Genomic DNA, 24,779 nt, shown 5'->3' with positions numbered 1-24,779 from the left:
TTCTTTTGCAAAGCTGATCATGGGTGATGCTCCAAAAATGAACAGTAATACAATTTAAGTCCTTGTGACTTTGATTTGATTCTGAAGATAAAAGAACCACTTCGTGGCATTCACTTCAGAACTGTTCCAGAGATTCGACAGGCAGTACTCTGCTCCATTCGCACCATCAACAGAACAGGCTCTGCTAACAGTATACTATGCCTTCCACATCACTGGCAACAGGTTCTACACAATGTTGGAGACTACTTTGAAGGACAGTAACAGGTGCAAAATGTAACTCTTTTGTATCAGTTGTGAATGAATAGTTGCCACTATTTAAGTTCCAAACCTTGTATTTTACCTGGCTAAGACTGTAAGGAATTACAGGTTATTATGTTACTGTTAAAAAAAATTACAATGTGAGGTCACTTGACAATCTCTATATATGGTGTTTTTGTTTAGGGCTGCTTATAATTCTTTTTCTGTAAGGTACTTCTTAAAACATTCTCCCGGTTGAATTCCAGACCTCCTTGCATGTTTCACAGAAGTAAATCGCTACTCTTCTTACTCCTTTCTTCTTGCATTTTTTGCAAACCATGATTTTCTTCACTGCACCTTGCACCTTCCCATTTAGCCTCTCCTTGACATCAGACAATGATGGTTTTCCTCTCTTCCTTGAATTTGTATTTCTCACTTGGCCGACTAGTTGTCTGATTAGATTTCCTCTATAAGACCGATGAATCTGCAGTTGTTCTCCATGTCCATTTTTATCTCCTGAGTAAAGAATATAGCTGTTCAGTACAGCACCTTCAATCAGCCAAAATAATAATTTTTCCACCACTTGCATGATCACCTTATGAAACCATAGCAACCACAGGACTGTTCAGCCCTGTCCACTCCTCCCATAAACTTCATGTATTTCAAAACAATAGTGGATTTCAGGAACTGTACATGCTCTTTTTTCCTACAACCAGTGATCAATTGGATTTGATGACCAAAGAATGTACTCACCATTGTCGCTAACCTCTTGTCATGGAATGAAAGAAACATAATTTTCATTTCACTCTGATAAGCACGTAACTCATATTCAGGAAGTTTTGTCTTCTTCAAATTGGATGGAAAATCCTTCTAGGAAGGTGTAACTGTATATGTTAGATGAAATTCCATTTTTTGCATTTCCTGAGCAAAGTGAGGGCTCGTGTAGAGCCTGTCATTGAAGATGTGACAGTCAGAACCACCTAAACAAGCAAGCGATTCCCATGCTAAATAAGCTACTATTCAGATTGAAAGAGGTAAATTGGGATGAATTAGACTTTCTGTAGTTGTCTTTCAGTAATATAAAATGTCAGGAAAAACGTGACAGTTTTCTGAATCACATAGACAGAAAACTAGTAAACCTGTCTTCGCAGACTTCTTTAGATTGCAGCAATGGAGTTGAATCCTTCCTTTGAATCCTACTGTGCTCTCATTTATAGCCACATCTCTTTTGGTACATAAAGTTCTTTGCATTTACTGTTAATAAAATCACTAACGTTTTTCACCTTTCTCCCTCTCGTATGTTGACAGTGCTGAGGCACACCTGGTGAAACTAAATGCAGCACCAAAAATGCTTGAGGCGGGGGGGGGGGGGGGGGGGGGGGGGGGGAGAGAAGATGAAGAATGAGAAGGAAGAGGAGGAGGAGGAGAAATGGAGATGAGAAAAATATCTTTGAAAAATAGAGTTTGTTCTAGCCAGTCTTCTGTAAAATAGTCAACTAATTCTGCCTTCAAAGTGAAGCCCATGTACAATATTACACCATGAAAAGCATTCAGTTCTTTTGATGAAACATCTATCAATGAGTGCCACACTGAGTGTTTTGTATGTGGAGTGACTCAGTGTACCTTTTCTTTAGCACAGATATTTGTATAGCATTCACAAAGTCACTAATAAGATTGTCAGTGAAGAAGAGCTGGAAATATTCATGTTTTGGATTTTGTTAGACCACCATGAGGAATGGTGAAACCTTGCTGCGTAACAGAAAAAGGAAACTTCATGAGATCACCGGCGCCATCGCAATAAACTTTCCATGTATTTGCTAAAATTTGTCTCTCTTCATTCACTCAATCAGTAGACTCTGATTCATTAGAATATATATCACTGAATACAGCAGAAGTTTCTGCCCAATCACTTTCCTTCATCCTCACTGTCTTTGAGAAACCATCTGACAACATAATCATCACTTACACATTTTTTGCTGACAATTATCTGACTAGAAAAGTGTGAATGCAACACGTACTAAGTGCTGCATGTACCAAGCAAATTTCAACAATGGAGTGGACGGAAAGCGCAATAATGGAAATGTTTTGGAAACTGTCCAACATTGGATCTGTAGGGGAAATCATAATGTCAGATGCAGTCAAGTGGATCAAGAAGGGTTGAAATAGAATATGACAATCACTCAATGTACAACTTTTGTGAAATCCTTAGCAAGATGATAGGCTGATTCTAAGAAGGTAGATTTTATTCTATTATTTAGGAGGAGAGGCCTCTGAACAGAGAATCACACACTCTGATGAGTTTAAATTGTGTGATAATTTTGTGGAGAAGTTTAAAGAATAATACTGGTCACCAAGTGTGCATGAAAAGATACCTCTTTAATTATTACACCCATATCATTACAACCATAGCTGGGAAAGCTGTAAAAATATATATAGAACAGCATCTGACCTGATCAAAATATTTAGATGATCCAATACAGGAGAATCAATTTGTTAAAGTATAATTCAGAATTTGCCCTATCCAGTATCATAGGAAAGAGACTTGGTGTTGAGTTTGGACTGTGGTCAACGAATTATTGACTTTTATTGAAGGCCTGGATATTAAATAGTAAGTGATGGATATTCACAGGTGGAAAGTTCCAGGAGAAATAAAAACAGAGATGGTAGGTATCAACATAAACTCCACAGGCCACAAGAGAGTGTCTACTGTCAAATATGACACCAACCCACCAACAGAAGCAATAACTAAAAAAGATAGTGGTGTAAGGTAATTAATTTTGGAAAAAATCTTCTGGCAGCATACAAACAGTATGACTGACAGAATCCCACATAACCGGAATGAAAGACATTGAGCATTCTTGGGGAGATGTTACACCTCAGGGCTCGACAGAGGAACTACATGTCTTAATATTTAGCAAATGATAACACTCTCACAACTGATATTCACAAGAGCGTGTTTACTAGCAGAAGCGGGTGAGGAACTGGGGGAAAAGTTGATATTCATTTTGATTCAGGTAGTGGTACATCACTGGTATCACAGAAATTCCTTACAGTGTTAAGATATAAGTTTTCATGTGCAATTCTGCTGGTAACAGGAGTATATACTGGACATAAACTAGAAATAAAGGAAAACTATAAAAAGGAAAGAAGATTGTCTTTTGTTGCTTAAAATTACTCTTTCTCCCAAAATATACTGCTGATACTGAGTTTCATCTTTGTATGTATAGTTCGGTTGTTAAAGAGTACCATGCATTTAGATTTAACAAAGAAAATTCTCTTTGACTATTCACTGGAAACAACAAGGATTTACTCTGTTAGCCTCTGTTGCTGAAATCTCAGATCAACATTCAGCATCACAAATTTTATATCACATATGAATGTGTACAATCAACAAAAGGTTGTGACTGTAGAGAAGGAAGCAAATGTCTGGGTCTGAGCCCCACTCCAAAACAGTTCTAATCAGCCACTTTCAAAATTCTGTACCCTTTACTGCAGGGTGAAAGATTCATACTTCAGGGAAAAAACTGGCTGTGATTCACATGGTAAAATTTCCAAGTATCAATGAACGATCCTGATAAACTTTGGCAGATGTGCAGAAGGGACAAAATAGTGCAATACATATTTTTTCATTTTTAGAGGTAAAACATACCTCAAAAGGTAATTTGGTATTTTAGGTTTGGAAGGAATATCTGCGAAACAATGATATACAAAAAATGTTTTTCATATAAAAGTTGACATGTAATTCATGTTCTTGAAAGCTATACAATCAATGTTTGTAATAATTTGAAATTTCAAAAAATTACCCACCACCATTACTTAATTCTGAAAAATAAAAACTTTTGTTACAATGTAAATTAAAGTAGCTTTCAAGCTGCATACATCCCTTTGTGATACTGCTGGGTCCTGAAGTAATGACAATATTATGAAAAGGCTAGACTGATATTCACCATACACCGGAGATGTTGAGTCACAGACAGGCACAATATAAAAAGACTCCTACACAAATACTTTTGGCCAAGAGGTGTTGTTCTGAATCAGACAACATACACAAACGCACATTCCAGCAAATGCAAATCCTACACATATGACCACTGTCTTTGGCTCCTCTGGTCTGGCCTCAACAGCCAGAGACAGTGGTCATGTGTGTATGAATCGCATTTGCATGACTGTTTGTGTGTATGCTGCCAAATTCAGAAGAAGGTCTTTTGGCCGAAAGCAGTATTTTTGTTGTGCCTATCTGCAAATCAATATCTCTATTACATGAAGAGTCCAGGGGAAAAACCTGGTAAGTCCAAAATTCCAAAATTTCTGTTTTTTTCATAATTTAATAGACCAGACAATGTAGTTTTAGCTGGTTTTACAGAACTGGTCAAAAACCTGATGAGTCAAGAGATATTCTGATATATTGTAAACACGTTCAGGTGTAAAACATTATAAGTCCATGCAAAACAGGGGAATATCCTGACAAGTCCAGAGAAAGCAACGATAAAATTTTATCACTTAATGATTCACAGCCCGCGCAGGTCTGTTTTCACTAATGTTATTGTTGTTTTATCATAGTTGCCACAGTCACTGTTGTGTATAAGTTGACCATTGTTGTTAGCTTTGTGGAGTTCGTGAAGGAAGTTAGATCTAGCATTGTATTCTGTCAGTGGAAAATGAATAAAGAAGACATTGACTCTATACTTGCCAAAAAAGCTATAGAATGTCATCAAAGAAGCTGGCAAAGAAAAGGAAGAAGTATGGTTGCGTTAGAGATGCCTCCAAATCTTTAAGATTGCAGTCACATGAAACAGGAGAACCATGTAAGTGGAAAAACAATTGTTTTGATATTGTCAGTGATGAAAATTGAAGGAATATTATCAATAACATGAACCACTTTCAAAATCATGATGAAATAAACCTCTATTTAAGTGGTTTAATCACAGTGGTCCCGGTACAGTGCAGGCATCCCAGAAGAGAAGAGCAGGAAGCAAAGTTTCGTGATGCATTATATAAATTCAGTGTTTGTATTACCATTAATGGAAGTTTCCAAGAAGTACATGCGTGCAACCAAGCTTATGTCATTACATGGAATAAAGAAGGGCAAGGTAGACCATTTACTGAAGCAACTTAAATCTGGATACCAACCTCTACGAGATGGTCGAGGGAAACACAGATCCCGCCCACAGGCTTTGAAGGATGAAACATGTGCAATAATAAGAGAGCACATTAATTCATTTAAAGGTCACAACAGCCACTACAGTTTGACAAAGACAGAAAAAAATTACCTGCCAGAGTCTTTGAATATTAAAAAAAATGTTCCACATATTCAAGGAGAAGTTTCAGGATCAGAGCGTGTCGTATGAAACATACTACACTATATTCAATTCAGATTTCAATATATGTTATGGATATTCACAATCTGATACTTGTGGCTCCTGCGATGAGTATATAGCCAAGAAGAAAAATTTGGAGAAGGGACTGTCTTTAACATCATCTGTTAAAAATAAAGTAAGGCTTCATTCTGAACTTCGATCCAATCAAATAGCCATGAATTGCATCTCAGAAAACAAAAAGGTTTCTCTGACAGGAAAAAAAAGCCAAAGATGGAAAGTCAAAAAAATTCATCAAAGTTTCCAATTATGATGGACTATAGCAAAAACCTTCCTTGTCCGAATATAAAGACAAATGAAGATTATTATAAACGACAGCTTTCTGTATCTATATACAGTGTCCATGTTTTGGCAACAGGGGACAGCTATTTTTACATGCATCCAGAGAGCACAGGCCGAAAAAGAGCAGATGAAGTTACATCATTCCTTCATCATTTTGTGCACAATTTTCTAAATCCAGAACTCAGACATCTGGTGATCTTCTGTGACTCCTGCAGAGGGCAAAACAGGAATGCCACTGTGTTCAGATTCCTTCACCATCTGGTCCATACAGAAAAACGATTGAACTATGTAGAGATGACATTCCCCATAAGAGGTCCTTCGTACCTCGAAGTTGATAGACCAAACTCAGGAATGTCAAATTCCAAAGGACTGGTGTCAGGTTTTTCAGAATTCACACACACACTCTTCGCCTTTTGTCATCATTGATGTTGAGGAGCAACCAGAGATAATCAAATGCTGGACAGAGTATCTGGATAATACAACATACAAGAAGAAACTCCCTTTCCAGTCCAGGCCAATAAGAGAATTGGAAGTCACACGACACCATGCAGCACTGGTTCGGTATAGAGGAAGCTACAATGGAGCATATGAGCAAGCTTCATTACTTCTTCGTGGAAAGAAAGGGCAAAATTCCAGCCTGAAAGAAGGCGAGTTCAGCCTACCCTCTGCTAAATCAGAAGGTATAGTAATTCTTTTACAGCAATATGATTTAAAGTTTTTTTTTAAGTATTTTTTTAGTATTAGGCATATAGCTATTTAAATTAAGGGATTCTGGTTTTTTGGAGGTGATCTTAAAATATCTGCTGAGAAATATAGAGATTTACAAGACTTGAAAAGATTTTGCCGTAGTGAAGTGCAAGTGTATTTTGATTGTCTGTTGCATTAATCCATCATCGAAAAAGCACAGGACCTTTTATAGAAGATTCTTAAATGATTATATGAGGTAATTTGTTGTAACATGAATTTGAAATCTTGTAGTTACCTGCAATATGTTATGGACTTGCCATATTTTTCCTCTGTGGGACCTGCCTTTGTAATAAAAATGCATCATATTACTGTAAATCCTATTCGTATGTGTATAGGTTCAGCAGTACTCTTTCTCTGAAAGATATATTAAAGTCTAAAACAAAAATGATGATTATAACTTGAAAAACTAAAATTTTATGAGTCTTGAAACTTTAAATTTCGTCTCCTGAAAAAAAATAAGGATCGTGACTTGTCAGGTTTTTTCCCATGGACTCTTCATATGGTGAGTAGCAATCTATCTTTTTCATAATATTGCCATTATTCCACACTGGATCTTCCATTGTTGGATCCTGATATACTACTGTTGGAAAATAGGCTGAACAAAATGAGCTGTCAGAGTATTTTTAACATTCCTAATTAGAATATTCATTATTAATTTTCCTACTTATATTTGTTTTATGTTTTAAACTGTTATTTTATTTTTTACATTCATGGTTTGTTTTTTTAAGTTTACCATTTCACAGGCATGCATTTTGTTAATTGAAAATAACAGACGACTCATTATTATGAGAGAAAAAATTATGTTAACGATAATTTGTAAAGAAATGCTTAAAACATAACTTTTTTCTACAGCATGCACATAAAATAAACAACATTTTTTCAAGTAGTATATGAAACAGAGGGGACAAAATAAAAAGAAATTCACCTGGATTTCAAACTGTCATGGGTGATCCCTTAAATATACTGATCTGCATCAGGTGTACTTCAGTACACTGGTAATCCTTGACGAAGAGAACTGATTATGAACTAATGACTGCAGCTCGATTGTATTGTTTCTCAAGTGGACACTACCATCATAATCATTCCACAGAACTAGGTCTGAAAATAAACTTATTGAGTTCTTCCAACACTGAAAGTTGTACACGTTCCACAGCTGTATTTGTAGCATTGGGCCCTTTTGGATTACCAGATGTTTGTAATCCTTCGTATGATGCTCCAAATGCCCCCCCCCCCCCCCCCCCCCCACACACACACACACACTGGGCACCCACCTTTTCATAGTTTTTGAGTTTGGGCTGAGAATCCGAGAACTTCTTTTTGAAGCCCAAAATGTCCTTGTGACAACATCAATATCTGGTAAACAAACATCTCACCAGGTCAAAAGATGTTCTCAGTGAGAGTGAAATATCTGTATTATTGTTAGAGTCTTGTGGGAGTCAATGTGAAGGAACCATTCAGAGAATTGCACCTGAGGACAAGGAACTTATTCAGCTGGTGATCCGAAAGGGCTTGACAGCACAGATACAGCCATGGAATATAAACAGCTTTTCATGTTGGAAGAACCTTGTGTGAAGACTTTGACATCATGATCATTCAGCAGAATGAGATCTGAATCTCCACTTGAGAAACGATATAATCAAGCTGTAGTCATTAGTACATTGCCAATTCTCTCTGTCAAGGATTACCTGTGTACTGAAATATGGCTGATACAAATCAGGATATTTAGAGGATCACTCACGACAGTTTGAAATCCTACTGAATTTTGTTTTACATTATCTTCAACACCATGTACATTAAGTGAATATATTTTGTTCCTTTTCTGTGTGTGGTGTAAAAAAACATTATGTTTTAAGCTTTTCTTTACAGGCCATTATTATTGTGATTATTTTCTATCATAATAATGAGTTAGTTATTATTTTCAATTAACAAAATACATATAAGTGGAAAAGACCATGAATGTAAAACATAAAATAACAGTTTAAAACATAAAACAAATACAAGCAAAGTAAATAATTAGAATAATAATTCATGTTTACATATTTTAGTTTGGTATATTGGAAATATTCTGACAACACATCACATACAGCCTCATTTTCCAAAAATGTTATTTCAGGATCCAGCTTTTTTATGTAGGGATGTATGTGGCTTAAAATCTTCTTTAATTTATCTTGTAACACAAGTTTTTATTTTTCAGCATTAATTAATGGTGGTGGGATACATTGTAAAATTTCAGATTATTTGCTGGCCTCAGTAGCCAGAGGCAGTGGTCATGTATGTGAGCTGTATTTGTGTGTGTGTGTGTGTGTGTGTGTGTGTATTGTCTATTTCAGTAAAAGACCTTCTGGCTGACAGCTTACATGTTTAGTAGTCTTTTTGTTGTGCCTGTCTGCATCACAACTTCTCCACTATACTTTGTGTAGCACTGTATCCTTTTCATAATACTGAGATTATTACAAAAGTTTATTATACAGTTTTCAAGAACATTAATTACATACCATTGTTTCAAAGATATTCCCTCTAAATCTAAAATGTCAAATTACTTTTTGGGGCATGTTTTACCCCTTAAAACTGAAACTATGCAAAAAAAGTATTGCACTATTTTCTCTCTCTACACACCCACCAAATTTCAACAAAATCATTTATTGACACTTGGGAATGTTTCCTTGTAAGTCATTCTTCAACAAACAATTCTCCAAGAGAAGCTAGTCAAGCAAGGTATACAAAACGCAGCACTGTAGGCTATTTAAAAAAAAGGCACAGGCTGGTTGTAGTTTCAATTCAAGTTTCAGTCTGTATGAGCATTTTTCATGAAGAGCCAAGTGTTTCCACTTCAAGCTCTAGTAGGCATACAGTTTTAAGCTTTCAGCTCATTCATAACAGCATACACTCTGCTGTGGTACAAAGATTTATTCTGCTTATTTGTTGTTTTTTTAACAACTTTTGACTGATAACTGTTTGTGCCAGTTTTCAAAATATTCTCCATTCCACAATAATATGAGAGATATTGCCATTAGCAGACTCAAGTTTAATAATACAACGTTTGAACACTGAAGTAATACCTGAGGCAAACTTGAACCTTGTAATGACCTTAATATTGGAGGACACAGCCAGTGAATAGGTTACTCCATAGTTGCTGATTGAGTCTATCCAAAAGCCTGAAAGCTAACCAAAATCAGTCATTAAGCTTTCGCACTTTGTGAAGTGCACAGTTTTACATCTGTGAACATTTAAAGCAAGTTGCTAATCAATGCACCACTTAAAATATTGTCAAGATCTAAATGAACGTTTGTGCAGCTTTTTCCAACAATGCTTCATTATAGACAACCACAAAATCAGCAAAAATTTAGGTTATCATTAAGATTGTCTGTCATGTCATTAAAGAACAACATGAACAGCAAGAGTCCAAGTACATTTCCCTGAGGTGCACTTCAAGTTACTTCCACATAAGTCAATGATTCTCCACAAAGACAGCATACTAACTTTCAATAACAAGTGTTGGCTTGGTACTGAGTGATACGCTTTTTGGAGATCACGGAATATTGATCTGCTTGACTGCCTCAACCTATGGCTTCCAGAATTACTTGGGTCAACCATCATTAAATTACAACACTTAGCAACAAATGACAACCCTTGCCTGAAGATGACCTACAAAGATATGTCTATAACTATAAAATAAGTGAAAAAAAGAAACATTTGTGCACGGCAGCTGTCAAGCAAATTAGATAAATTTTCAACACCAGGAAGGAAGTTTAGAGTTTAACGACTTGATGACACAGTGAAAACTAAATACAGATACTATATCATTTAAACAAATACGGCAATTTAGGTATCATCTTGGTGTTGTTTTGAAGCAATTTAGGAAAACAACATGGAATCTTTTCAAAAGTCTGGACAAGGGCTCGAATCTTGTTTCTTTTGAATATAACTTTAGTGACACAGCTACAGGGTGAAAAGGTGGTGAGAGTGGGGAACTGAAGAAGCGATGAGAGTGGGAAGAGTGGTGAGAGTGGGAAGGGGGGATGAAACTGTGGGGGGGGGGCAAGACTGTTGAGAGTAAATGGGCCAGAGAAAGGCATAGGTGTGAGAATGTGGGGAAGGGAGGATCTGTGTGAGGCAAGCGAGTGACAATGGTGTGAGAGAGCCTGGAAAGGGAGGCTCTGGATGGAAACAAAATGATTAAGTGTTGAGAATTGGATAATTGTAAAGAAATAAAGAGAACTCATCTGAAAATATTTGTGATTAAGAGCATTAAATTAAACACAGAAGTAGACTGTGTTGATGAATGTTTGAGCACATACAGCCTCTTTGTTTGCAACTGATTATTAAATCCTGTTTTATTTCATTTCATTAAAACCAAAAAGTAATATTTTGATAATGTAGGTAGCAAAACATACCTTGTTGATGGCTTCATGAATAGGCCGATTGTCGTCAGCATCTGCAGCATTGATGTCTGCTCCAGACTCTAAAAGCAGCTGGGCACATTCTAATGAATCAAGTTCACATGCTGGAAAAATACAACATAGTTATAACATTAGAACTTATTAAATGCATTCAATAATAATACTACCATATTCTACTGGATAACTGTAACAATCATTTCCATGTTAAGTAATAGCAAAAATATATAGTTTACAAGTTTACCCTGATAAATCCTCTACCTCTACCCCCCCTCCCCTCTCTCTCTCTCTCCCCCCCCCCCCCAAAAAATCCCTATCTATCTATATACTATCTGACCCCCAAAAAACCAAACGTATTCTGCCCACCATACAGAAAATGTATTATTTCAGGTTTAAACAATGAATATGAGACAGATGGGTTGCTGCTCACCATATAGAGGAGGTGCTTAGTCACAGACAGGCACCACAAAAATACTGCTATATACTGATCAGCCAGAACATTATGAACACTGATCCACTATTTATATAAACCCATGACAGCAGTGCGACACAGAACGTCTGCTAGTTAGGCACACGCATGGTGCATCTAGTATCAGTGAGCGTGCTGTCCATGTGTTGATTGAGGAAGGCGCATGATCTACCTGAGTTTGACCAAAGACAGATTATGATGACCCAGAGGCTCGGCATGAGCATTTTGGAAACTGCACGACTTTTCGGGTGTTCGAGGAGTGCTGTGGTGAGCATCTTCAACATGTGGCGAAATCAAAGTGAAACCATGTCCAGAAATCTTGCAATTGGGCAGCCATCCCTCACTACAGATGTTGGACGTTGTAAGCTGGGCATACGGGTAAAACAGGACAGGCAACGAACTGTGGCAGAACTAACAACAGACTTAATGCTGGACAGAGTACAAGTGTATCGGAAGACACAGTGCACCGAACACTCCTACTGATGGACCTCTGCAGCTGACGACCCACGCATGTGTCAATGTTAACCCCACGACATCAGCACCTATGACTGAAATGGGCATATAACCATCTATGCTGGACTTTGGTGCAGTGGTAGAACACTACATGGTCTGACGAATCCCGATACATTCTTCATCATACCAATGAGAGGGTGCAAACCTATCGTCTTCCAGGGCAACAGTTCCTTGAAAGCTGTAGTGTGAAACAGAGACAAAGTGGTGGCAGCTTCATTATGCTCTGGGGAACATTTATGTGGGCATCCACAGGTCTAGTGGAGCTCATGCAAGGCACCATGACCACCAACGAATACCGTACACTGGTTGCAAACCACATATGCCCCTTCGTGATGATCATGTTTCCCAATGGCAGTGGCATTTTTCAACAAGATAATGCACCATGTCACACGTCCAGAAGTGTGGTTCCAGGAACAGTGGTGAGTTTCAGTTGAAGTGCTAGCTCCCCAACTTGCCAGATCTGAAACCAACTGGAAACATCTGACATGTGATTGAACATGGCGTCAGAGCTCATCACTCCCCTCTCCAGAATTTATGAAAAGTAGGTGATTTGCGTGTGCAAATGTGGTGCAAACTCCCTCCAGTGACCTACCAAGGCCTCATTGCTTCCATACCACAACACATCGCCACTGTTATCCAAGTCAAAGATGGGCATACCGGCTATTAGGTAGGTGCTCATAATGTTCTGGATGGTTAGTGTACATTTTAGCTTTGAGCCACAAGGCCTTCTCCGGAAGTGGAAAACACACCAACACACACATTCACACAAGCACAACTCACACATACATGAAAACTGTCCCTGGTTGCTGTTGCCAGATTGAGTTGTACTTATGCATGGTAGAGGTAAGAAGAGGCATTGGCGAGAATGAAGGAACGGGGATAGCAGGGTGGTGTTGGAGAATGTGTAGTGCAGCTTGTGGGAGCGTGCAGTTTGGTGGCAACAGAGGGAGGAGGGTAGAAGGTTGGGGTAAGAGAACATGTGATGCAGCTTGTGGGAGTGTGTAGGGTGCATGAGTGTTGTGGGGACAGCTTATGGCTGCTAGATGCAGCTGGTAGGTTTGGGGAACGGGGAGCAGGGGTAGTGAAAAGGAGAGATATTGAAGGTGAAACAGACTAGTGGGTGATTTCATGAAATGGGAGGCTGTGTTATGCTGGAGTAGGAGCAGGGAAGGGGATAGGTAAGTGAAGGACAGGGACTAGCAAAGTTTAAAGCCAGGGGGATTTCAGAAATGTATGATATATTGCAGGGAGAGTTCCCAGCCACACAGTTCTGTAAGGCTGGTGTTGGTAGGAATGATCCAGATCATGTAGGCTGTGAAGCAATCATTGAAATGAAGGACACTGTGTTGGACATCATGTTCAGCAACTGGGTGGTCCAGCTGCCTTTTGGCCCCAGTCAGGGGCCAGTCATGTGGACAGGCAGTTTGTTAAATGTCATGCCCACCTAGAAAACAGCACAGTGGTCGCACCTTCATTTGTAGATCACACAACTGCTTGCGCTGGTAGCCCTGCCTTTGATGAGACAGGAGATGCATGTGACAGAAATGGATAGGTTGGGGAGGTAGGATGTATGGGAGAGTCTTGAATCTTGGCTTATTGCAGCAGGATGCTGCCTTTCACATGAACATGAATAGCAAACTGTCTGTGTGCATGAATGGCAAATGACAAACTGTGGCCAAGAGACAGCTAGACCACCCAATAGCTGAACATGCTGCCCAACACAATGGCTTCACTCCAATGATTGCTTCACAGCTTGCACCATCTGTATCCCCCTACCAACACCATCTTTACTGAATGGGAATTCTCCGTGCACTATATTGTACATTTCCATAGTCCCCGACTCCAACCTTCGTTAGTCCCTGTCCTCCACTTACCTATCCTCTTCCCTGCTCCTGCTCCATCACAACACAGCCTTCTGTTCCACCAACACACCTGCTAGTCCTTTTCCCCTTCAAAACCTCTCCTCCTCCTCTCCCACCTGCCCCCCTCCCCCCACCCTCCACCCCCACCCCCAAACATCCCGACTGCATTTAGCAGCCCTACCCTGTCACCACCATGTCCCTGCATGCTCTTATAAGCTTCATAGCTGCACTACATGTGCTCCCACCCCATACTGCTATTCCCCCACCCCATGCCACCTCCTTCTTCCTGCCATTGGATTGCTGATCTCATCATGCACAATTCCAATTCAGTCCAGCCGCAGCAGATAGAGACAGTGGTTATTTGTGTGTGAGTTGTGCTTGTGTGAAGGTATATGCATGATTTCTACTTCAGAAGGAGGCCTTCAGCCGAAAGTTACAATGTTTAGCAGTGTTTTTGTTGCGCTTGTTAGCAATTAGACATCTCCTCAGTTCAGTATCACTTTGAAGAAAGCTTGAACATGTAATGTATACTGACTAATAGTAATTTCACCCAGAGCTATTTGTGTTAAATCTCAAAACTAATTTGTCACTCACTGGGGAACTGACACGAGTTCCCCTTCTCTGGCTCAGATTCTGGATACACTCTTGATAGCACAATACTATAGCTGATTGTTACAACAGACCAGTAAACAGAATGTCTCAAATCAGCATGAACTTAACATATAAATACAACCAATATATGTTTGTGTCAGAAAGATTCATGTTGTATGGGAACAAAACTTTTCAACAATCTGCCAGATGATTTAATGTGTGTACTGAAAAGTAAAAGCATCTGAAAAATCTGTTAGAAAATATCTACAGTACCACTACTTCTATTAAGTAAGTGAATATACGAACATCAATATGTATAATTCGTAACACTTAGCCGTACATGTTGAGGTCACCAAGGTCTCTAAGTAGCATCTTTGATGCTTAATCAAAACATCCTGGGTCCCAGATCTGATCCCAGTCACTACTTAAATCATGAATACATCTCATCAGTATGGGCAGCCAAAGACTTTTGGATAAAAAGTTACCGTTATTTTGCCAACAGCCATGTCAAAGAGGACAGAGGACCAGAAACAGACTCAGAGCATCCTCTTGACCTGGGGTTGGGAAACTGTCCCAAAAAGGTAGAAGAATATGATCAAAAGTATGAGGATGCGGTAAACAATGAAACCAGTGCATTAGATATGCATGTTGTGTGTCCACAGCACATGTGGTCTGTAACTGAAAAAGTTTCAAGATTATCCCTCCATTGGTCAAAGATTCCAGACTAGTCCCCTGCTTGGATCTCTTGGAAGGGACTTTTAAGGGGGGAGAGACCATGAGAAAAAGATTGAATAATTAACAAAAGGGTAAATTCTATGAGTAAGAGAGTGGAATGACAGGAGTCTGAATGTGGAAGGGAAGATAGAAAACCTGAACAGGGAAATGTAAAGACTAAATCTAGTTTTAATGTGGTCAGAGAAGTGAAATGGAAAGAACAAAAAGATTTCTGTTCATATAAATATGAGGTAATATCAACAGCAATAAAAATGGTATGTTATGATTAGGAGAGCAGGTGTGAGAGTGAATTAAATTTAATGGATCAATGATAGGATTATTCTCAAGAGAACTGATACCAAGTCAACACCAACAATACATTCCAATATCACAAACAGAAGATGAAGATATAGAGATAGTACATGAGGATACTGAACAAGGGATATGAAAATTAGTAATCATGAGGGCTGGCAAGCTGTAATAGGGGAAGGCATAGGAGAGTATAGGCTTGTTAGAAGTAATGAGAGAGACGAACAACTAATAATTACTCTGCTCTAAACTTCAATTGGAAATAATGAATATGCTGGTAAAAAATCACATACTGGGATTATGAAAATATACCAGCTGGATTACATCACGGTCAGGCATCAAACTACCATAAGGTACAGCCCATCTCAAAATAAGGTTGCTGAGAGGGCTAACAGAACCAGCCGAAAAAGCAAGGAGCATGATAACTGATGCAGGATTATCAAAAGACTTTTGGGCAGAGATGGGATCAACAGCCGTATATTTGAACAATAGATCACCTACAAAAGCAGTGAGAAATTGAACCCCCTATGAGATATGGGTAGGAAGGAAGCCTGACCTAAGGAATATAAGGGTTTTTGGATCTGATGCAATGGCGCACATTCCAAAACAGCTGAAAGGAAAATGGGACCCAAAGGGTAAAAAGTATATTTTTTCAGGCTATTGTGAGAATTCAAAGGACTACCAGTTAATGGATCCATTGAATAAAAGGATAGTTACAAGCAGAGATGTAGTTTTATTTGAAAATAGAAAGGACTCTGAAGAGGGCAAGACTACTAAGTTAACTGCACCTAGTCCCAAGAGTGAAACCTCATGTGAAGAAAGAAAAAGTGAAGAACAGGAAGAAGACAGTCAAAGGCAAATGGAGACTATTTATAATGGCAGTGAGTTTGAGGATGAACAAAATGAAGAGAACAATGTAAGGCATTCTTCTCGCGTACCAAAACTGAAAGAATATCCAGATTTTGAAATGTATGCAGCCAAGGCTTTTAATGATGAGCCAGCAACACCAGAAGAAGCAATGAGCGGCCTGAACTCTCAAGAATGGGTAGAAGCGATGGAGGGAGAATTGGAATCTTTATCTCAGAACAAAACCTTTGAATGGGGAAATACGACAGCAGATAAGAAACCATTACTGGCAAGATTGGTATTCATTTTGAAGAGTCTTAAAAATTCATCACCACGATATAAAGTAAGACTTGTAATATAAGGATATTCACAAAAACAAGGGATAGATAACAAAGAAAATTTTTCACTTGTAAGCAAGTATGCCTCACTGAGATACCTTTTAGCTTTGACAGCAAAACAAAATTTAACAATTCATCATACGGATGTAAAAACAGCATATTTAAATGGGAAATTGGAGGAGCAGATATATGTCATTCCATCAAGAGAAGTTATGAAAACCAGATCAGAAAGGGTAAAGATTGGGCTTTTGCAAAAAAGTATTTAAGGACTTAAACAGAGTGGACATTGCTGGAATCAATATAAAAAACTCTACTAAATATGAATATGAAGCAATCTATGGCAGATTCCAGTATAAACTATAAAAAGGGAAGAAAAGGGGTAATAATAATGGCAATATGGGTGGACGACTTCTTTATACTGACTGAAAACAAAAGCCAAAGAAGAATTTTTACGAAACACCTGCAAACCAAGTTTAAGGTACATGATTTGGGAGAAGTTAAACATTATTTAGGTATGCACACCATTAAGGATGAAATGAGACAAGAGTTGAGCATAAATCAATCACCATACACAGAAAAAATTTAAAGAAAATTGGCATGAGTGATTATAAACCCATAACTACTCCAATGAAAGTAGGAGTGAATTTAAATACAAATGAGACAGATGTAGAATGTGATAAAAATGTTCCACATTTAGAAGCAGTAGGGAGTCTGTTATATTTGTCTCAAATGTCACAACCTGACATTGCTTTTGCCACCAACGCAGACAGCGGAAAGCTGTGAAAAGGATATTCCGATATCTAAGAGGAGCTTCAAACCACATATTAAGATAACATAGAGAAGGTAATGCAAAACTAAAAGGCTACTGTGAAGCAGGCTGGGGGAGTGTATTGGGAGATAGGCACTCCACTACTGGCTGATACTTTAAATTAATGAGGGGCCTCATTTCATGGTTCTGCCAAAAGCAAAAAAAACTTTTGCATTGAGTACCATAGAGACCAAGTATATGGTGCTATCTTACATCACACAGAATTCATTGTGGCTAGGAATAGTAATATGTGAAATAGAACTTAATTTAATCGTGAAACCTAGAACTATCTTCTGTGACAACAAAGGAGCCATTAACCTAGCTAAAAATGATGTCACTAGTCTTAGCATAAAACATATTGATATAAGGCACCATTTTATTCGGAACCACATAGAGCGACAGAACATCGCTGCAGACCCTGCACACAGAAGACATGTTGGCTGACCTTCTGACAAAACCCTTGGACAAAGAGAAGTTTGACAAGACTGTGGGGCTATTTGGTTTATCTTTCGAAGTAAGCCACAAAATATACGTTCAAAGGGGGGTGTTGGAACTGTGTGAACAATATATTTCATGTGAGATGATGGCAAAAAGCATTGTGTGAAATATAATAGAATTCTCTGGTACTATTGTATGCTCAGAGTTTTATGTCTGTAATATAATGTTCTTTGGCTGTTGTGTTCACTGTATTTTTAACTGGAAGCGCAAATATACTTACTGGCACTAAATGTCTTTTTCTCACTACTGCTTATTCAACTGTGTTGACTCTGATAACATCACAGAGAAAAGAAGCCGATGGTATGCTATGATTTACACACATAAACTAACACAGAGCGTGGCAAACACACTAAAGAGACAGGGCTTCCAAATAGCATACAAAACTGTGTAAACCCATCAATCACACCTAAGCCAACCATCTACCTAGAGAGATAAATTCAAAGGATCAAGAATATATAAACTTGAATGTCAAAGTTGCGATGCAGTATACATAGGCATGACATGCTGGAATTTTAAAACACAGCACAAAGAACATTTCAAGTGATGAAAGTACAAAACAAACCTTTCCCTATATGCTGAACATTAAAAACATCGTAACTACCATCCTACAAACATGGAACAAGAAATGAAAATCATGAGAATAAACAACCATGACACATACCTTATACAAACGCAAAAAAACTTTCACATCCAGAAAGCCATCACTGAAAACAAACATGTGATAAATGAGCAAACACACATCAATACAGACTTCCCACAACACTTGACTATAGAAATGAAAAAAAAAATCATCCCTCTCGCACATATAGCCACAAAAAATCTCTCTCTATTTCTCACCCTGCCCCTTTTTTTTGCCTTCTGATCACTCACACACACACACACACACACACACACACACACACACACACACACACACAATCACAGATGTCTCAAAAATTACACTCGAAAGTTGGCTATAACATTCGATCTTCAGCAATAACATCTGACAGTCAGCAACACAAACCAAAACATTGCATCAAAACAAGAGTTCAGTTTCAGTGCTGTGAAATGTGGGAAACAGAAACGCCAGTAGCAATTATAAGAAGAGGAACAGCACCAAAAATGGAACAGAAACATAACATGTAGCAAATCATCCACACAACCTGCAGAATTTAAAATATTACTACATCATAGAAAGAAACCAACCATCAGAACTGTTTATAACTTATAAATACATTGCCCCAAAATGTAAACTAAATAGTAAAAATATGTACAAATTCCAGGCCACTGAAGATGGCTTACAGAGAATAAAGGCGAAACGCCTATGGCATGAAAATTGTGTTTCATTCAGCTGTAGTTAGTCAGACCAAAAGTAAAAATCATCAATATACCATAACATTACACGCAACTAAGGGAGACAGGACAACAAAAGTTGAAGATATAAGGTGTGTAGATCATGTAACAAATAAGGAGGTACTGAATCACACTGAGGAAAAAAATATAGCATAACTTGAGTAAAGGAAGGGGTCTAATAGGAAATAACCTGAGGAATCATGGAATTGTCTATTTGACAAAAGAACAAAGCTGAACAGTAGTAATGTGGAGATGATGAGGCTTTCACAGAATAGACTAGCTTGGATAGCTGCAAAATCAATACAAATTCATAGGATTTGTCTCCCTGGAGGTGAAAAACTGTAGGGAAAGACTGAGACTGGAATATATCAAACAAGTAACTGATGAGATTGGGTGTACGTGATACTCTGAGGTGAAGAGGTTGGCAGAGGAGCATTGGGAGAGAGAGAGAGGATGGCAAGTCGAGTGCCCAGTGCTGCAGCCTTTTTTTATCTTGTCGAAAGAGTACTGGTACTCATTCAACAGCAGACTGAGAGGATTTGACTGGAGGGGGGGGGGGGGGGGGGCTGGTGCCATCGTCTGCACCCTTCCTCCCTCCCCCCCCCCCCTCTCTCTCTCTCTCTCTCTCTCTCTCTCTCTCTCTCTCTCTCTCTCTCTCTCTCACACACACACACACACGCACACACACACACACACACACACGCACGCATCCACACACACACACACACACACACACACACACACACACACACACACACACACACATGTAGTTTTGCCACACAAAGTTTTCCCAAAGGTCATGTTTATGTTTGTTTTAGGAGCAGCTGATAGGTGGTTTCTATGTTTGTATGCTTTCCTAGGTTTGTCAAGTTATGCACTGCCCCCCCCCCCCAACCACCACCACCACCACCACCACCACCACCACCACTACCAGACACAGCACATAGCAGTGGTCTTCAGAGGGCACCACACTCCAAGCAGTCTCAGCATGGTGTCACATATTGTAAGGCTATTCACCTTCTAGATGAAGCATATACTAGGAACTACTTTATGCTTCTGCTAAAAGTCATTCATATTGCCCATTTATCTGCCAATATTTAGCTCTGCCACCAGAGAGAGTGGTGAAACTTGGAACTATCTGATATATCTGTCAAGCAGACTACAGCTGTACAGTAATGTTCCATGCACAAAATTTAAGTGGCCACACACCAACACTCAGTCTAAAGTTGTCTACCAGTTATCTGAGAGTTCACATCTGCAATCATCAATAGCCAACCTGTTCCAGTCATCAGCCAGTCAATGCTGAGTGTCAAGAATAGTAAAATTGGTTGTCAAAGTGTTTATCTATCAAGAGACTGGACTTATCTACTACCTACCTGCACTCCAAACTGAACTTCAATAGATTAGTTAGTAATCATTTATCATGTTAGGTTACATTAGGTTCAGAATTTTACATCAGTACCATGACTTCTCACAAAGCAAAACCCAAGTACATTTCGATGCACATTATTGTAATAAGTGATTATTCTTGTTTTTCATGTATTCCTGCAGTTATTCTATAAATATACTGCCCTATGGCAGGATCAAGGTAAGCGTGCAAGTAGGCCAATTTTCTGTGGCCATGGAACTCTGTAGCTGTAGGTTCGCTTCCTGCTGCTTCTATGTTGGGCACCTAAGTTATTAGTGGAGAGAACACATATGCTGCTACATAAACTTTCCAATGTTGGATCAATGTTTTGAATATCCACATAATTCCTCCACTTTATGACGCAGTCATTAACACTATTTATCGATTGAGAGTGCTCCAACTCACAGATTCTGGGCTGATGACTCAGTGCACTCTTTTCATTAAATGTAGGGCAGTTTATTTGGAGCAAAAAGGAGTCCTGCTGTAACTGAATGATGCACAGGAAAATCAAGGACAATTTTACCTATTCAACTGTTAGTTTATGTGCATGAGGGGTTGTGGTTCCATTCTACTTTCTAGGCTGTCTGAAGAGTACAAGTAGATGATCACAGATTTCAGGAAAATTGATTTAGACATATTTGTTGCAAATAAAGAAAAGCTTTAATGTATATTACCATATAGCAATGTGCTTTCCAAAATAAAACAACATGTCACCGGAATGACATGTGTCATGCTCCAAAAGGCCATAATTATCAAAATAAAATGTAAATTATCAACAAAACTAACAGAAGATATGGATAGCCTAGGCCACTTGCATCAGATGATGCTATTACAGCAGACTGGTATGGAGACTTTGATGAACCAGCACTTAATCAAAAGAAAAATGTGAATTAAACTTGACCATTACAACCTTCAGTGCAGAAGTAAATGTAGACAACAAAAGTACATATATGTAGCAGGAATATGTTACAAACACACTAACATCCATGCAGGTGGTACAGAGAGTACACTGCTGTGCAAAACTTAAGGACACGATAGATCACATACCATAACATATCGACCAGTGGAAATTAATGAAAACACAAGGGCATGTTGCCAGAGATCTCCCACATCTACATCTACATGGTTATTCTGCAATTCACACTTAAGTGCCTGGCAGAGGGTTCATAAAACCATTTTCATACTACTTCTCTACCATTCCATTCTCAAATGGCGCATGGGAAAAAGGAACACCTAAATCTTTCCATTCAAGCTCTGATTTCTCTTATTTTATAATGATGATCATTTCTCCCTACGGAGGTGGGTGTCAATGAGATATTTTCACATTCGGAAGAGAAAGTTGGTGATTGAAATTTCGTAAATAGATCTCGCCACAAATAAAACTGCCTTTGTTTCAGTGACTGCCACCCCAACTCGCGTATCATATCAATGACACTCTCACCCCTATTGTGCGATAACACAAAACGAGCTGCCCTTCTTTGTACTTTTTCAATGTCCTCCATCAATCCTACCTGGTAAGGTTCCCATACTGTGCAGCAATATTCCAGCAGAGGACAGACAAGTGTAATGGAGGCTGTCTCTTTCGTGTGTTTGTCGCATCTTCTAAGTGTTCTGCCAACAAAGCGCAGTCTTTGTTTCGCCTTCCCCACAATATTATCTATGTGGTCTTTCCACTTTAAGTTGCTCTTAATTGTAATTCCTAGGTATTTAGTCGAATTGACAGCCCTTAGATTTGTGTGATTTATCGTATGCCCAAAATTTATCGGATTCCTTTTAGTACCCATGTAGATGACCTCACACTTTTCTTTGTTTAGTGCTAATTGCCACTTTTCACACCATACAGAAATTCTCTCTAGATCATTTTGTAATTGTAATTGGTTGCCTGATGATTCTACTAGATGGTAAATTACAGCATCATCTGCAAACAATCTAAGGGTTCTGCTCAGATTATCACCTAGATCATTTATATAAATCAGGAACAGCAAAGGGCCTATGACACTACCTTTTGGAATGCCAGATATCACTTCTGTTCTACTCGATGATTTACCATCCATCACTATGGACTGTGACCTCTCCGAGAAGAAATCACGAATCCAGTCACACAACTGAGACGATACTCGTGCAAAAACAAAGCTGGTGCCAAACACAACATCAGGCAGTTGAAGGAATGGGAAAAGGTAGTGTTTGTCAGTCAGTGAGTAGTTACAGTGCACTATAGAGGCGTCCTTCATATCGACATGGCCCGGAGACAACATTTGGATGATTTACACAGGGGTGGATCATTGGGAAACTTGACAATTGACAAAGTGTGATGAATGTAGCCCAGGAGTTTGGTATTGCCAACAATATTGTTTCAAGTGCTTGAGGAATATTCTGTGAAAGGACTGGCTTGCCCCCTCCCCCCAACTTAAAACCCCATCAAGCACATGTGGGCTGCATTGCAGAGGGGGGGGGGGGGGGGGGGGGGTGATGTATTAGAGCACATCCACATGCACCAATGATGACCCAGCAGTTTTTAACCACATCGGTGAAGGAATCGAACACCCAACTGCAGGAATTCCTTACCAACCTCATAGCAGCGTGGAAGCATGTGGTAGAAAAATGCACTGCTATCTGTGGTGATCCCAAAATCTATTAAGAACCCCATCCATGTTTTGTAATTTGCAGGGGACTATCACAAATTGTAACAACTTCAGAGTAATTATTAGTAATTATTATCTTTGATACAGTTTATCTCATAGCATTTTTCTTTCAGTTACCTTCTGTACTGAACTGTACTGTACTATGCTGCAGCAGTTCTTTCTATGTATGGTCCAACTTTCATTGAGGTACATTACTTGTATAGTGACACATCATGTTCAAAGTTACTTTTGTATGTAAGTTTTGCACACCAGTGTAGAATTAAATTGACTGACGAATTTTGTGGACCAGAATTTAAGTACATACATGCTTATAACAAGAATTACAACAGAAAAGGTATGTTCAATTGTTTTTAAGAAACTGATGCTGTATTAATAATCCCAATGAACCATGTCTAGGAGATGAACAAACTGGACTTCCTCTCCAGGTTATTACCTCTCAAACTAAGAGAAATCTCAGATTAGTTCATTCATGTGGGACCAATGCATATGATATCATTTGGAGGAACTGGATGGCTGATCATAACTTGACTGATTGGTTAGTTCTGGGTTACAGAACTAAGCAACAATACCATAGATCCCTCATTATAGGTTAATTCATCCAAAGTTTGTGATGTCCACAAAGAATGGGTTCTGAAGATGAAAGTACACAGGAGTTCTAAAATTGAGGCAATACTATTCCATAGCTGAGAAATGATTTACTGAGAAAGTGGTCAGGTCAAAAGAGAATCTTAAATTACAGACTGACAATAAATACACTTTATAAATGAGAAGCTACAAATTTTCCAAAAGAAAAGATTGTCTGACATCTTAAAACTACACAGTCCAGAGCAAAATTAAGGCAGTAAAGCATTATTTAGAGATCACAGTTAAGAAACACAATGACTATGCCATGGAGTCAACTTACCCTGCGAAGTTCTGGAGAGAAGCAGTCTCTGTAGCAGTATATATTGCAAACAGAATGTCTATGAAGCCTGTACAAGATGAAAACCAAAGATTCGTGGATAAGACTATTTGTTTTACATCTACGTGAATTTAGTGTTACAGTGGATCTCCACCTTCTGAAGACCAAGGAGGCCAGATAAACACCAGTAAATACGTCAACAATACTGTGAAAAAAGTAAAGCATACTTTTTACCTGAACCAACTCATCTGAGAGTAATAAAGGAAAAACAAGTAATTCTCAAATATGAAATGCTCCACAAGATTTGAGTCCAGTCAAACATTGCTTCTCAGCCACAACATCATGATCAAGAGACAGATATTGATTCTGATCATTAACTAGAACAGAACTGAATATTTAACACATTTGTGGGTAATGAGGAGGATGAAATAACAGCAGCAGGACCAGAATAAGTTGAATCAGATGTAGGATCATCGAATGGAACAACTAATAATTTATGAAATACAAGCA

General features: G+C 38.6%; 1 protein-coding gene across 3 annotated transcripts in view; it reads right to left on the bottom strand.

Annotated features, from left to right (window-relative positions):
* Positions 1-24,779, bottom strand: part of LOC126342147 (ankyrin-1-like) — a 279,165-nt gene that overhangs the window by 176,891 nt on the left and 77,495 nt on the right. For all 3 annotated transcript variants that reach the window (XM_050001830.1, XM_050001829.1, XM_050001831.1), the window contains one exon: positions 11,036-11,145. In XM_050001830.1, coding sequence (XP_049857787.1) covers positions 11,036-11,145 — 110 coding nt within the window. The remainder of the gene's footprint in view (positions 1-11,035; positions 11,146-24,779) is intronic.

Source organism: Schistocerca gregaria, chromosome 1, assembly GCF_023897955.1.
Source record: "Schistocerca gregaria isolate iqSchGreg1 chromosome 1, iqSchGreg1.2, whole genome shotgun sequence".
In the NCBI taxonomy this organism is placed as follows: Eukaryota; Metazoa; Arthropoda; class Insecta; order Orthoptera; family Acrididae; genus Schistocerca; species Schistocerca gregaria.
This window is presented reverse-complemented; position numbering and strand designations above follow the sequence as displayed.